The following is a 16012-nucleotide window of genomic DNA, read 5'->3' on the forward strand; positions in this document are numbered from 1 at the left end:
TTTAATAGTCCACCGGTTTTTAATTCAAGCAATATTTCTTCTTTATGAAAATATCTGCGCCAGCTTCTTAAACCCAGAACTACACACATGTATCTGCGAGATCCAACAAGATTTCGTCATTAACATTTTTGAGAATTTCTTTTTGTTTAAATATTTATTTTTCAATTTAGCAAGTTGATTAGAACTTTTATCTTCTGGAAAAAGATTTGTCGAAAAATATACGCTTTCCCAGAATTAGGTATCTATACATATAAAAATATCCAACTGTGTTTGAGAGACTCAGCATGTAGTCTACGTGTGCAACAAAAAATGTGTATGCAGTTCTAAGATTAATAATGCGTGACTCTTGTGTAATATTTTTATATCAATAGTAAATAATGAATGTACGATGTTATTACTATTTTTATTACTTTACGATAATGTTACTTTTTTTGAGAATAACTTAAAACAAAAACGATAATGGATATGTCTCTATTGTCTCAACGTATAAAACGAGTATTTATGCTTTCAGTAAATAAATATCTAATAAAGATAACTAATGAAATAATAAAAATCTATTGCGTGATAAATCTATTGTATATTGTATCCATTTACGTTTGCTGGAATGGCTTTAGCAGGAAGCGATTCTTCTCTTCAAAGATACGATATATGGAAGATTAGCACGGAGCAATTAGGAACTGTATTCTTATAAGCCGTATGTGTTATGTGTTTATCTAACACTGGCGTTTAAGCGAATTGTAGATTAAACATTGCTTATCCGCAATTTATGCGTTATACAAGGTGTTTCTGATTAATCGCACTTTCTGCTAATTATAGTGCAAGATTACGAGGAAACGTCCTGCATAAATCTTTCCTATAAAAAATTATCTCTCGCAAATCGCGAAAAACTTTAGCACATTCTATGTTTTTATTAATAATACTTTAGGCGCTTCAGAAATGAGTTTGATGATTGTTGCTCATGAGGACGGTTTACGTTACACCGTCGTGCGAATTGTTACGTAATTGCTTCTAACGTTTGCGTAAAACATTTGATTAGTATCTGTGATGAAAAAAATTAATGAGTCCCTCTCTTTCCATTATATCAATATATAAATTACCCAAGTAACATAAAAGTACGAAAAATATCGCAAGAACATCCTAATTGTCTGAATAATTTTCTTTTAAAATTTTAATTTATGTTTTTCAAAGGTTTTTTGCATTACTTGGGAAGCGATTATTAATTTAAAACTGAAAATAAGAGAGTAAAAATTAATTTACTGAAAACCGTTTTTCAAATTTCTCCATCACTTAATTACGCGCATCTTTCCAAAATGAGTTTGCCGGATTCCTCGTACTCTTGACGCGACAGCCACATTTGCTGGAATGAGCCCAAAGAACTGAGGATCGAGCCACCGATCCAGGCACCATAACGTCGCTCGCTTGGGCTGTTTGCGCTGATTATTTTCAGTCTCATACTCTGTGAAAATTAAATTATTATAAATCGAGAAATTTGAAACGTCGTAATAAGTACTTAATATCAATTACAAATCGAGTTACCGGTGGGGTTTTACTGCCCAGGTCCCGATTCAGTCTCTCACTGAAGCCCTGAAGACAAGAATTGCCGCCGGTCACCACTACGCTGCCATACAGACTCTGCAACATAAGTGTCTTATTATTTTACAAATAATAGTGTACATACTCAAAAATAACGATTTTGCTGAAGTATCTAAAAATTTAGTTAGATACAGATTTGAAAATAGTTTTGTTTGTTTGAGAGAGAGAGAGAGAGAGAGAGAGAGAATCAAAATAATTTTATATATAAGATGCTCAAACTTATTGCTAGAATGTTAATGTTTTTGCAACATTGCTCATCATGTTTGAGATCTCCACGTAATTATTTTGATAGTTCAACAAAGTTATTTTCCGTGAGCAAAATTGATTCAAAATGCCTTAAGAAGGTTGTCACTCTAATTCAGTCTAATCAAAATAAATTTTTTATACGTAATACAAATTTGATTGTGAAGATACGTACTGGTCTGATATCCATATCGCACATTCCGACACTCGTGGTGACCAGAGGGCCAACTCCTAAAATACTCGCGCCTACACCTTTAACATTACTAGGATCGAAGAGAGCTTCGGGTATCATGAGCCTTATAGATCCGAAATCATCGTTGTAACCAGTCGGAAATTCATAATGCTTCATGGGTAGAGTATTTGCCATATCTTCGTCATAGGGACTATCCGATACTTGCAAACAGTTCATCTGAAAGTCCTGTAGCAACTCTCGCACCATGTAGCTCAGCCAGGACGACGATGGTTGCGGTCCGGGTCGTTTCGTCCACCGAGGAGGATCTCTCTCTCGTATTACATCTAAAAGAAACATGAATTAGTAAGCAGAAATCTTCGAAATTATACTAGAATTCTTTATATAATAGTTTATTGAAATCTAATTTATATCTTCTAACTTCGATTAAAAATCTGCTAATATTTTATCCTGTAAGAAATAGCTATAATAATCTAATCTCTAGTTATATGTCATTGTATTTCTTCCACATACATATTTAGCATTTTTAGTGAAACATTATTTACCTTTGCTGGCGACAAGACAAGCTGGTACCAGTTCGATGTCTTTCTCTTCGAAGAACTGTCTACATTGCATAGTGATGAAATCGCCACCCAAAGGACTCTTGACAATTCCTTGAGTGATAACGTAACCATCGTGGACCGGCACTGCGCTAGTGTGCGTGGCACCGCTGTCCACGACCATCGCTGTAGACCTACCGTTCGCGTAAGCAGCCAAAACGGCGTTCTTACAGATATACATAGCCGGCACATTAAACTTCTCGAACATGAGCTCTAATAACTTCTCGCGTTTCAGTCTTGTGTTCCACGGACACTCGGTCATCAGGATCGGATGATGCTCGGATAAGGCATGCAGTCGTTGCTTGTATGTATACTCGGTCAGTCGTTCAAACATGTCCCAATCGTCGATCATACCGTCCTTCATCAGGCTCACTATCTCCATATCTAAATCAAAACCGGACTTTTCAGTATTACGAAAGTTCTAACAAAGTGAGTAAAATATAAATACTTGTTAATAATGATGTTGTAGGGGAGACCGGGGTCAATTGTCACAGTTTTTGATTATTGATTTTTAGAAAAAAGTGGATGCCTGATTTTGAAATATTATATACGTTACAATATACCTACATCCTTTAGGTATTAAAAAAAATATTACTCGTGAATTCATCACATCATAAAAATAAGTTATTTAATTTTAAATGATGCTTCGAAAATATGATTCCGAAAAATTAACTCCGTGTTCTGGTTGATTGTCACACGTTCTAGGATCGGCAGTAGCATATTTGTTAATTCCTAAAATTAACTCCGTGTTCTGGTTGATTGTCACACGTTCTAGGATCGGCAGTAGCATATTTGTTATGGACAACACATATAAAAAACACGATTTTTATTTTAATATCAGTTCTATATTTTGAGAAATAATAGTAATTATAGTATTAATACAAATAAAATAGTTATTTTAATCATAAAATACGTAATTTGTTTTTGTATCATAGTTTCTATATGAAAAATGAAAAAATATGTATCTATATGAAATATAATATATTTGTAAGTATATTCTCTGAAAATGTGTCCTCTAAAGATATTAAAATTAATTGTCACCTAATCGCGTCATCTCATTTTGGTCAATCTACCCCACATAGCCATTTTTAATAAAAGAGATTGTATTCACAAACTTAGTCAGAATAATGATTACTTAATTGTAGCAAAGATCTTCTAAGATATGTCATTTTCTATGAATACAGGGATATTACGATTAATAATGCCAAAGACTTGTCAGACAACAAAATAGGTGATTATAAAAATTTACCAGCTTCATTTTCTCAAAAATCGCTATAAATAATATATACAATGCTTGTGGTGCAAACCATTTTACACAACAAATTAATATTATATCAACTATCTACAGTCAAAAAAAGAGATTTTTTTGCCGTGTCTTGTTTGAGTTATAAGCATTTTGACAATCAACCCCGTACGACAACCAGCCCCGGTCTCCCCTACTTACACTGATTAATCTTGTACTAAACGGGATTAATTATAAATGAATTATCTACTTTAATACTAAATATTTATAATAATTGTATATGTATTAAAATTTTAAGTAAAAATATTTTATACAGATCATTTTCTTTGATGCAATCAAAAGGTAATTCTACGTAAAAAAATATAGTATCATATAAATAAAATTGTTTTATATGAAATTTCATTGAAATAAGAGAATCCCAGAATTTCTACAGTTGATTATCATCTAGTTTTCACTAATCGCGGGAAAAACATTTATTTATTTGTAGGATTTTTATATGTCTTAGAAAGAATTCTGTTTTCTACATTTGATTAATTCGATTAAAGCTATTATTATACAATATAATAACGAAGAGAAGGTTTATGGGCTTATTAATAATGATTAATAATTTATTACGCTATTTTATTAATTTTGTTTATTTATTTTATTTAAATAACATTTACCAGAATGTTAACAATTAAAATATCAGTTTCTTTAATTATATTATAGTCACGGCAGAAGTATTATTATATGCGTAGACTATCGTTATATGAAACACAAAATTGATAATTTAAAACACATTCTCGCTTTTGAAGTGTCACTTCTATTATATTTAATTATATTTTGTATTTTTATATTTAATAATTTAATCAACTGATTTTTGCAAGTCTGAAATTGGAAAAACTAAAATTTGATAGCATACCCTTTTTTCGCACTTGGATAGCCGTGACGTCGACGTTGTAGTGCTTCTTGGTGACATTGTTGCAGTCAATCCCGCTGGGGTCGGTGGGTTCCTCCCACACCCCGAGAGTCGTCGGGATCTCGGCCTTCGGCGTATCCTCGCCGCCATATCCCACGCGGAGGTTCTGGTGTCCGACGTCGAAGATGATAGCACCTACCTCGTCTGGCGTAATAATCGCGGATAACCACGTGGAATTAGTGTAGCGTATAAATGTATACTTTTTCTAGTTAGAATAATTATGGAGCGCGGCCACGTACTTACCACCGCCGTAGACACCACCGCTCATAGTATCTGAAGGGAGAGGAAGCTTGGCGCATGCCCGGGCGGACTATTTCACCCGTTTCACCCTTGTAGTATGTACCTTTAATATGTATACACCCACACATGTAGACGTGCACGCACACACACACACGCGCGCACGCACACACACACACACACACACACACACACACACACACACACACACACACACTACCGACTTGAGAGGATTGCTGTATATCCTCTCAAAACTAATCGATCGTTGGTTACAGCGATAAACATAAGGTTGTTTGTAGAATATATTATAATATTTAATTTAATCTTCTCAAGTAATTAATAGATTCATTTAAAATTAAATCGCCAGATCACTTAATATAAAAGAAAAAATTATGAAAATAACTGCTGTAAACATTTTTAATGTCTACGAATTAGGTCATTCACCAAACAAAAATCGATTATCAAAGCATGCTATAAATAGTTACGTAACGAATTTATGTTAAATAATTTTTTTTATTCACGTTTGTCGATGCTTTAATATAGATCCGACTTAACATGTCGCTTATAGAATTAATTGTTTATTCTTGTTTATATACGCATCGGCCCGCAGACTTGAGACGAGCGTATCAATTAAATACCCATTATCTTTAAAAAGACTAAACTGATATCAAATTTTTTTTAATAAATAAAATTAATTCTATTTTGCAAACTGTTAAAATATCTGATCTTCGTAAAAATGGTCAAAATCAACATTGCAAAAGCATCGATTAACATCATAGAGAAAGAATGATGATAAAATTAATACCTTTGTAAAATTAAAAAAAGTTCTTTTAATTACATCTTATAAAAGCTGCGTTGTATTCTTTGCGTTGTGGCGACTCGCCACTAGAGGTCCAACGGGACTCGCTCGGATTCGCGTGAGCACCGCAACCACGCGAATTCCCTTTAAATAGATAATCAATCTAAATTCATTCCAGGTGGTCTAAGGCAGGTCCCACACTACATCGCCTTACTGATGAGTCTAGTAGTGTGGGACCGGGACGAAACGCCGCGGCCGACCAAAAAGCTTCGAGTCGAATCAGGCCTCCTTAGTGGGCATGAACATCATTCGTACAGATATCCACATTGGTGATCCCGACGTGATCTAAAATATATACGCTCTCATGCACGCTTTCGTACAGGGTGTTAGATACATACTAGGCAGTACGACGGGTTGCACGGCAAACTTTGCATGGCCAAGCGTGGTTTAATAGACAATGACAGTGACTTTATACATTATAAAGTTTATACTACAAAATTTTATTATTTATATTATAAAGTTTATGTTATAAAGTCACTGTCATTGTCTATAAAATCGCGTCTGCCCATGCAAAGTTTGCCACGCAACCCATCGTACTGCCTAGTATGTATTTGCAACACACTCTCACGCTCACACAGAGCAGCACCAAGTAGCATCGAGCAGCATCGCGTTCGTCCCTGATACTTATCATTCCGACGCAATCCGTTGGATCGCGCCCTCATTGGGATGGAGTCCTGTGACGACTCGCCATCAGAGGTCTAACTGGACTTGCTCGGATTCGCGTGAACACCTTAGCCACGCGAATTCCCTTTAAATAGAACATCAATCTAAATTCATTCCAGGTCTAAGGCAGGTCCCACACTACATCGCCTTACCGATGAGTCTAGTAATGTGGGATCGGGACGAAACGTCGCAGTCGACTAAAAAGTTTCGAGTCAGGCCTCCTTAATGGACATGAACATCATTCGTACAGTTATCCACAGCGTAAATCAATTTGATATTTTCAAAACAAATTTGCGATTAGACTTTAATGAACGGGAAACAGATGGACAGGTAAAGAAACACAGACACGAGACGAGCACATTTCCAATATGGAATTAGTGTTGTATATTTTACAAAGTAAATAGAATATAAACAATCTAAAGTCGTCTAAAACACAATAGTACGAATTTCGTGGTAAATCATTTCGTGTGTCGTAAAGATAGACGATATATCATCAACAGGGCGACTCCTTTCGCTTTCCTCCACCTCGCGCGAATGACTTGAGGGCCGAAATAACAGGGAAAGGCATGGGGGCACTTAAACCGGCTGGCCGAAAAATCATCGTCACCCGACCGAGTGTGAACGGTAACCCAACAAGCCAACGGGTGACGTGTTGGCGAAAATGATTCGATGGCAACACGTAGTATCGCGGAGATTACGATAACACTCGCGAAATAGTACTCTTCTCGTGTATTTCAATAATTTCTTAGATTATCATCATCATCATCATCTTTAAGGTCCGTCGATCGTTAATCGACGCAGACTGGCATCGCATTTGCGTGTTCTTCGAACTCTTCCTTTTCATTTCTTCTTTTATTTGTCGGGAGAGGGGCTGGGTCTCGGATGGAGTGTGACGTACGCGGCAGTTTGTGAGCGAAGTGTACAATGGGTACAGTAGTAATAGACAACTTACAGACATTATGTTCGGTCGTTACGTTTACGCTACGTGGTAACTCGTCTACTAAGACTAGGTTTACGCTCAACATTCGCCGTATTCGACGTTTCTTTCACGATACTCGCGTTTGACAGTCTCCTTTCATTGACGTTGTAAACTTGCTTACCTTTCGCAGAAGCCACAGAGACCTGTGATCACTCTTGTGACAGATGTCAAGTGTAAACCTAAACTACAATGCTTCTTTCAGTCTCTCGCGGATAAGTTAAAACGACACTGACGACAACGACGAATGATTGCGTTACTTTCTCTTTACATAGACATATACGGTAACACTCTTCGCGGAGAAGCGGAAGATGGTGTGATGAATGGATGTTTGATCGAATCGACGAGAATGATTGGAAGACAAGGAAAAATGTTTGGAGGTTGCGTATTGCTCGCTTCGATATGCATGTACAAGTGTCTCGCGCCAGAGACACGTACAATTGTCAGAAAACGATTCGGGGGTATCTCGGCCGATCGTAGATCTCTTCGGAGTCGTTGGTCGCTTCGTAGTAGAGTAAGATGGCAGTTACCGTTAGACTTTTACAGTTTAATTACAGTCGTCGCGCGTTCGCGTCGTATTTTCGCTATTATAATAATTAGAAGATTGTATGGGGAATGTGTACGTATTTGTGTGCTTCGACAAATCGGAGGCAGATATTCGAATATAAAGATCGTCGCGTGGAGGGAAGAAATCCGAGGTGGATATGGATCGCGCGTATAACGCCGCCATTTTTAATTAACTATGGATTATTACACGGAACGCGGAATAAAACGTGGCAGTTTATACGGATCGTCGTCGTCGAGACGCTCCGCGGACTCGCGGGAATTTCGTTCGCTTCAATTCTTCCGCCACGATATAGAACAGACAACAATGTAGAACTCGACCTGGTCCGCTCAAGTACTTTGTCAAGTACCCGAACGACGCGATACATAAAACTTTGTGATTCCACCAAGCGGAACCAATAAACGGCAGCTTATAGATTCTCTGTCTCTCTGTTAAACTTAACTTTGTTACGATCAATCGCAGCGCGTTCGTTCGTGATCGTTCGCCTAATCGTAGCCCTAAAATACTTAAGCCGAGAAATAATCTTGACGTCGGATCGATCTCGCTGGAAACGCCGGTGGCAGTTTACGGAGCATGTGATCGTCGAGCTGACGGACGCGTTCTCATCGACGTAGGCCGGGAGCAGGACGAAGGAGCACGTGGAATTATCACTTGAATAGCTGGCGATCGGATACGAGACGCCAATTCGCATTAACGAAACGACGGACCGCGGTTTGCATAAATCTCGCGCGATATTTCCTTTATATTCTTCTTTTTTTCTCTTCTATTTACTTTTAATGTCTCCTCTTCTCTTTTATTTTACGACGGGATTCCCGTGTACGCATCGGAGGCTTTTACACGTATTTACACCGCGATTACGAAGTCACGGACGTTTCGTTGGCTGTTATGACCGCGATCGAAGTCGCACTCGGCCTCGCTTAGCTCAAACGCGTCGGAGAAGCCCGAGGGTGGGTCCAGCTTGGGGACGAACAGGTTTCCTGATCCGTCACGCTCCTGGTCCCGATTGGCACAGGGATTGCCCGACTGGTGCTTGGGATGGCCAAGCCCGGAGATTGGCCCGAAGTTGGCACGGGCCTCCTCGCTGGTATGACGCGCCAGCTGTAACATCCTGAATGCAAACGGTTTTTCTTTTATCTTGCAAATAGTGGGACATGTTTCATTTGGAATTTAGACTATTAACAGTAAAGTTAACGATATGGGATAAGCTTAAAACCCAAGCTTGGTCAATAAGAAGTCTGTAACTAAAAGTTGATAAGAATATATATTGTAGTTCCCTGGCGGAAAAAAAATTTTTATGAAAAAGTACAGAAAAAGTATATAGATTGAGACAAAATCTTAGAAATTTTTAATTTTTCGTAGATATTCGTAGTGGAACGTAGAATGACGTTGTTTGAGGGCGGAGGATTTCTAAGTTTTTCAAAGAAACAACGCCGCTCTATGTCCCACTACGAAAAAGTAATAATTTCTAAGATGTTATTTCAATCTATGTAGTTTTTCGTAAAAGCTTTCCCACCAGAGTTATGGAGATCTTTGATAACAAATCTGCCTCGATGAAACACATTTTCCTTCGTTTTTGCTAACCTTTGGTTGGTAATAGTCGGTCGTAAAAGTGCGTTTAGGCTATATAATATATTTAACCATCAGTTTATAAATAACTTCATGATCAATAATCCAATTTAGATCGTATACCTTAAACTTAAGCGTAGTATCGAATTTGACGACATATTTAAATGTAAGCCTTTATTTAACTGTAAACTTTGATATCTAAGCAAACAATCAGTTTAGAAATTCAAGAGCATCGTGAAAAAGATTAAGTAGATTAATAATCGATTAATGATAGACTTACTTGGGTCTTCCCCTTCCAGGAAACGATTTTCTCTCAAAAATCGGTGAGGGTTCTGTAGACGTGCTAGATTCTGGTCCATGGTACAGGAAGTCTGTAAGCAAACACGTTTTCCCTTTGTCTTTTACATCTAATTCACCGAAAATAAATAATTAATCACAAGTGCTTTCGCGATCTCACGGTGGGAACTTCATCGTGGATCTATGTTGCTCGATGCAATATCAATCGGTTCGTGCGACAAGACTGCAACCAAGGAAGCGTATATTGCATACACATACGTGCGTCGGATAAAATTAGGTCGGGAAAACAAACGTGCACGCGTTACCGTGATCATCGAACTTCCATGTTTACAATATCAACAGTACGAAAGTGCTCGCAACTAGAATCAGCGGAAGGCGCGAGCCACGCGGAAATAGAAATCGGAATATAGTGCTTATATATATCTAGATGTTTACAATATAGGATTTTCCGAAAGCAAAAATTATACCGTAGGGCTGAGTCTCCAGCGAGAACGCACTCTGATAAAAATATTAAAAAAGGAATTAAAAACCGAAGCCTTTAATTCTAATCCGAGAAGTTGCCTTCTATCCTACTGCTACACTCCTGAGAATAAGAGAGACAGAAACACAGAGAAAGAGAAAGAAAGACAGAAAGAGGTGAAAATATTGCATACTGTGGACACGCGAGTCGGCCGCAGATGCCGAGTGGTGCGAATCGACGAGGTGATTGGAAGACTCGGTTCGGCTGCTGGTCCCGACTTCCGTGTCGCTGTCCGAGCCCAGGGTGTCGTACTCCTCCGACTCGGACTTGCCCTGACTGACCTTGTGCGCTTTGTGCAACGGCGCAGAGGACGAACGGCCTCCGCGCACCTTAGTGTACCGGTTGCAATCCGACTGCAATCAGACGGAATTGATTTCTATGAGATGGTACACCGCGTGTCGCGCATCCACCGCGCATCTCCGATCACGTCAGTGGATCTGTGTCTACCGGATCGCATGAGAAGCGATCTCAAGATTAGAGCAAAATCGTCGACGATCGTAAGTACACGGGTTTCCGCCTGATTAGATTAATATTTTATCTCGTCAGGATTGCTATATGTATTCAAGCGAGTCGACGTATCACGGGAATCCCGAGAGTGGAAGATGTTCGCATACGATTTGCTGATCATGAGTCAAACGGACAATCTTTGAGCAGTTGTGAATTAAAAAAAATGTTCTCTTGCAAAAATATAAATTACCATATATTTAAACATCTATCACATTTATGCGTATTTTATGAAAGTAAATTTCTCTTATAATTTATTATCAATAAGAATTTCATTTTAGACTGTACATGTTCTAATTTTTATTATAATCAATTTTTTACAGGCATTACTCATTTTTACCAAGACGTTATTCATTATTAAATTGAGATTAATTAAAGACAGATTAATTTATTATAATAATAAAAAAAAAATAGATAAAGCTAATCGCTTTTTTATTACAAAATTTTGAAGTAATAGTCGAGAAATGTACATTTCGTTTTATTCTCTACTTAGTTGTGACGGGAAAGAGTAATGAACTTTCACCTTCTCTACAGAAACGCTATTCTACTTCATCGAACTAGGAGTCACGGAAGCGATGAATCATGAGAGAGTTTTTTTATGCTACAGCTAGTAAAGCTATGACGAGATTCGGCGATAGATGCATATGTGTAAATGGCGAACGGCGTTCGATAGGTCTAGTTTGTTGTAATCAATACTTCGATTCACGAGTCGTCTCAGGACAATTGCGAAACGAAGCGAAACGATGGGACCAGCAGTCGCAACAATGTAACTTGCAATGGTACTCACTTAATCGATGTCACGAGCTCACAGTTGAAAAAAAAGGAACAGAGAAATCCGCGTTTCCGAATTGGAAAAGAATTAAGAAAGTTCGCGCGCAAATTAAAATTCGTAATATCACATGTATTAATCGCGCGCGAAATAAGAAACTTGGAAAACTCATCTTGAGCATGCGAGTGACCTATAAGTATTTGCATAGAAGATCGCTAAGTATTTCGATTTTCGTCGCAAGGATAAGATATATTGTCGGTGCATTGATCGGGGTACGCATGCAGTTGTCGCAAGTGTCGCAGGTGTCGAAGGTGTAACGAAGCTGGGAATGTATGAAAGTGAATGATAAAAGCGGTGACAAGTTGCCATGCTCACGCGGTTCTTCTCGCACGTTTTGCGCCAATGTCTGATTGAATATAAATGCATAGTTTTTATGTCGTTGTAGAACCCAAAATCAGCATCACGATCTTAATTATATAAAATTGCGACTTTTTGTAATTTATATTTTACGTCAATTTTATGTCGAGAATATTTTAAATTGCAAAAAGTTTAGACGCTAAAGAATTAAAAAATTTAACTAAAATTTCTTTAAATTCAATTTATTTTATTTATGTTAGAAAAAAAAAATATTAGATGTGGACTGCTATTTCGACCAAAATTGCGTGAAATATTTATTTCAAAAAAGAAGTCAAGAAAACGAATTGTGAAACTGGAGAATTAGAGATAAGAAACAAAGATATTATACGGTCGGAAATTGTACGGGATAGAAACGTGCAGCGAGAAGACGGCACTTCTAATAACATAAATCAGTAGACGATACCTCTCGTAACTGAAGGGTATCGGCAGTGGAGAGACGAGGGTCGTGATAGACAAAGGTCTGAAGAGGCGCGGCAGAATTGCAGCGACTGTCGCCTCCTGCAGGAACACTTTCCTCTAGCTGGAACGTGGCGTACGGGTAGATATCTTCCGAATATTCTACAAGCATGTTTAATGTTGTGGTGTTAATAGTGACATCCAGGCTGCAATCGTTTGCCCCTCGCGTAATCTCGATTTCTCAAAGAGATAGACGGAGACAGAAGGAAAAAAGGGAGAGAGAGAGAGAGAGAGAGAGAGAGAGAGAGAGAGAGAGAGAGAGAAAAAGCCCTATACTACACCCGCATTTATTTTATATCACTGTCAATTTTTTACGAAAGAACGAGTTTGATTTCATTGACGCAAGTTGGTCTGCTTATCTCACCTGGTATTTTCTCGAGCGTGGCCATCTCGTGAATCGGCGAGCGTAGCGGTTTACGCACGGTAGCGTAATATTGTTCACGCTGTTCCATATTCTGCTTATTGTCTAGGGCGGCCGCGGTTTGCGCGTCATGCAGACTCCCGATGTCGCCCATAAACGGACCTGCAATATGTGATTAATATCACAAACGTATTTTAATGACTTTTATATTCATTTATATTCTGTGTTTACTCTTGTGTATTTTATTTATTATACTTCTTATACAAATTTTTTTGCTGTTTATAATTTAGAAAATTGTATGCGCATGTGACAGACTAACGTTTGCGGAAACAGTAGAAGACGGCACCGGCTGCAGCAATGACTGCGAACGAACTTAACACCAAAGGTACGATGAGCTTTAGATCCGAATATACGGAGGTGTGTTGGGGAATGTAATGATCGATCTCGATGGCGGACATGGTCGTGCTAATGTGTGGCTGCAACGTCGTTATCTTGTACTCAGCCACCGACGAGCCGGCATTGTTGTGGGCTCTTATGCGGATGTCATAAGTGGTCCCCGGCTGCAATTCGCTCAGAGTATACGTCTTTTGCACCTGCACAATATATAAGTTGCATATAGGTCATCATAATCCCGTAATACACATGTAAAATATTAAATCGTCTTTTAAGAGAAGTTGATATATCATTGTTTATACCAATTAATGATAATATTATGTTTGTAAGGACAATACCGAAATGTCTGCATTATGAAAGAATTTATGTGACTCAAATGTTTCACAATAAAATATTTATACATGTCCTATATTTTGTGCTACTTTATTTTTTAATTAGATTTCTTGAAAACCGTTTTTCCATAGCAAGAACGTCAAACCGTTAATAATTTTGAAGTTCGAAGTAATTGGAATTAAACAATGATACATTATATATATATTTCCCAATTTAGTTAATTTTTTTTAGGTAAAATTTTATTACTAGAATCTCCTTCCTAGAAAGAGATTTAAAGTGTAATATATTATAAAAAAAAAATACGATTTTATATAAAGATTAGAGAAGCGATAAATATTGACTTCTCTTGACGTTTTTGTAAAGAAAAATTTGACTGAAATTGATGATAAATTGATTTGAAAAATTTTTTTACTTTTATAATTTCCATAATGCTTTTATAAGGAAAGATAAGTAACTTTGTCTTTTTATTGTGTAGATATCTAGCAAAATAAAATTTCGTCACATTCGAATACCTCTATATTATTCGAGACCAGCGTCCAGATACCCTCGCCGCTTTTCCTGTACTCCAGTTCAAAGAAAGTTATGGGACACCCTCCGTCGTTCCACGTGCTGAGATGCAAGGTGATCCATGAAACGTTAACCGTAACAAACTTGTCGCCAGTTCCAGGCGAGTCATCCGGCTTGGAGCCCTTCGTAGTTGCCTTGACGATCTCGCTGGGTCTGCCCATGCCGATGCGATTATACGCCGTCAGGTACATCTGATAGTCGTTGCCGCACCAGAGTCGTGACAGGACAAAGCTGCTCACTTTGTGCGACACCTTAAACTCCTCCCACTCGCCGGACTCGCGTTTGTAATGTAAGATGTAACCGCGAATCGGTGAACCGCCATCGTCACCGTTTTTCCACTGTACGTTGATCGAATTGCTGCTGGTGCTGGTCGCGTGTAATAATGGCGCCGCAGGTGGAACTGAAAAGGACAAATTTTGATTTATAAATCGCTCCCTATGATATTGATTGTAAGTTACAAGCTTTTAAAGAAAATTGATTTATGGTCGAATAAAAATTAAATGTAAATATTAACATTAATATGTACTAATTATTATCAGTATTAGTTTTGTATTTAAAATAATAAAACAGGGTACATAAATCAAAACATGTAATAATAAACAAACATAGCATTTAAATTAAATCATTTAGAATTTAATAAATTTAATTAACTACTAGTACATATATATTATTTTTTTATAGAGATAACTTAATTTTATTTCATTAATTAATTGTGGCACAATGAACTTTTTGTAATTAATTTTCCAATAATTAATAAAATTAAATTAAAGTAAATAATATTATATTACTGATAATAAATCATGCGTGATTATTATACTAAAATGAAAATTGCGTTTACCTTGTACGGTTAAACGATGAGTTATTTGATCGGAGCCATGGCGATTCTCCACGAAGCAAGTGTAATTTCCGCTATCCTCTCTATGAAGCTCAGTGATCTGCAAAAATCCATCGGTATGGAGAGACACCCTGGCGGATGGCTTGACTATCTGACCCCATTGCTTCCAATTAATCGAGGGTTTACCCACGCTTTGACAAGGCAGCGTTACATCTTGCTTCCACGGTACGATAAGCGTAGTACCGAACGAATATATGGCGGCGCGTACTGTAATAGAGTAAGTCGAGCGAATCCTTATTGAGTGCACGATAGTCGTCGTTGATAAGTTAGCTTTTATCAACCACGCGAAGCAAACTCAGAGAAAGTGTTTCATGACGGGAAAGATTTAAAGTTCGTTATAAAGAGTTTGCAAAGACTTTCTGCTGAGAAGCTGAGAAGAAAATAAAAAGCGCGCGACTCATTAACAAACATAAATACGGCACTCGGTATGTCATTACCAGTTGACTTTAGACAATTTATTTAGCTCGAAAAACGGATGTTTATACGATGGGCGAATCGTTTTCAAACGACGCTTGAAAACGTAACTTTCGCAACTAGTCCAATTTGTGCGCCGAATAGCTCCAAGTTTCACTACTGCAGTAAAGCTGCATATTTTCGATGTACCAATGTATTATAAACTACTCTTTCGCGTTCTCGTACAATCTTCTGAATATCGAAAGTACATAGAGTGTGAAATATATTGACGTATAAATCTTTGTATAAATAAGATAAGGTAAATAAAATATCCAGAATGTAGATTCCGTTTTAATACGCTATATTTTTTAATGTTTAGAAATATATGTTTCCTCTTTTGAATCTGACTACAAGT

At 37.5% G+C, this 16012-nt stretch overlaps 2 protein-coding genes across 3 annotated transcripts in view; both read right to left on the minus strand.

Annotated features, from left to right (window-relative positions):
• Positions 1-1283: 1283 nt before the first annotated feature.
• LOC108766857 (actin-like protein 6B) lies at positions 1284-5094 on the minus strand. The gene is made up of 6 exons (XM_018516390.1): positions 5070-5094; positions 4770-4970; positions 2572-3009; positions 2012-2352; positions 1537-1632; positions 1284-1456 (listed from the first exon to the last, which is right to left on the minus strand). Exons 1-6 carry the CDS (start codon positions 5092-5094, stop codon positions 1292-1294), a joined length of 1266 nt encoding a protein of 421 aa, XP_018371892.1. The 3' UTR covers positions 1284-1291.
• Positions 5095-6970: 1876 nt separating this feature from the next.
• The window catches only part of LOC108766863 (Down syndrome cell adhesion molecule-like protein Dscam2), a 189180-nt gene continuing 180138 nt past the window's right edge, over positions 6971-16012 (minus strand). The window contains exons 19-26 of one of the 2 annotated variants that reach the window (XM_018516397.1): positions 15148-15411; positions 14255-14709; positions 13336-13609; positions 13020-13178; positions 12603-12757; positions 10643-10862; positions 9973-10063; positions 6971-9234 (exon numbers count right to left, since the gene is read on the minus strand). In XM_018516397.1, coding sequence (XP_018371899.1) covers positions 8970-9234; positions 9973-10063; positions 10643-10862; positions 12603-12757; positions 13020-13178; positions 13336-13609; positions 14255-14709; positions 15148-15411 — 1883 coding nt within the window. In that variant the 3' untranslated portion in view covers positions 6971-8969. The remainder of the gene's footprint in view (positions 9235-9972; positions 10064-10642; positions 10863-12602; positions 12758-13019; positions 13179-13335; positions 13610-14254; positions 14710-15147; positions 15412-16012) is intronic. The other variant, XM_018516398.1, reaches the window with a different exon arrangement.

The sequence above is a fragment of the Trachymyrmex cornetzi genome, unplaced genomic scaffold, assembly GCF_001594075.2.
Source record: "Trachymyrmex cornetzi isolate Tcor2-1 unplaced genomic scaffold, Tcor1.1 scaffold637, whole genome shotgun sequence".
Lineage (NCBI taxonomy): Eukaryota > Metazoa > Arthropoda > Insecta > Hymenoptera > Formicidae > Trachymyrmex > Trachymyrmex cornetzi.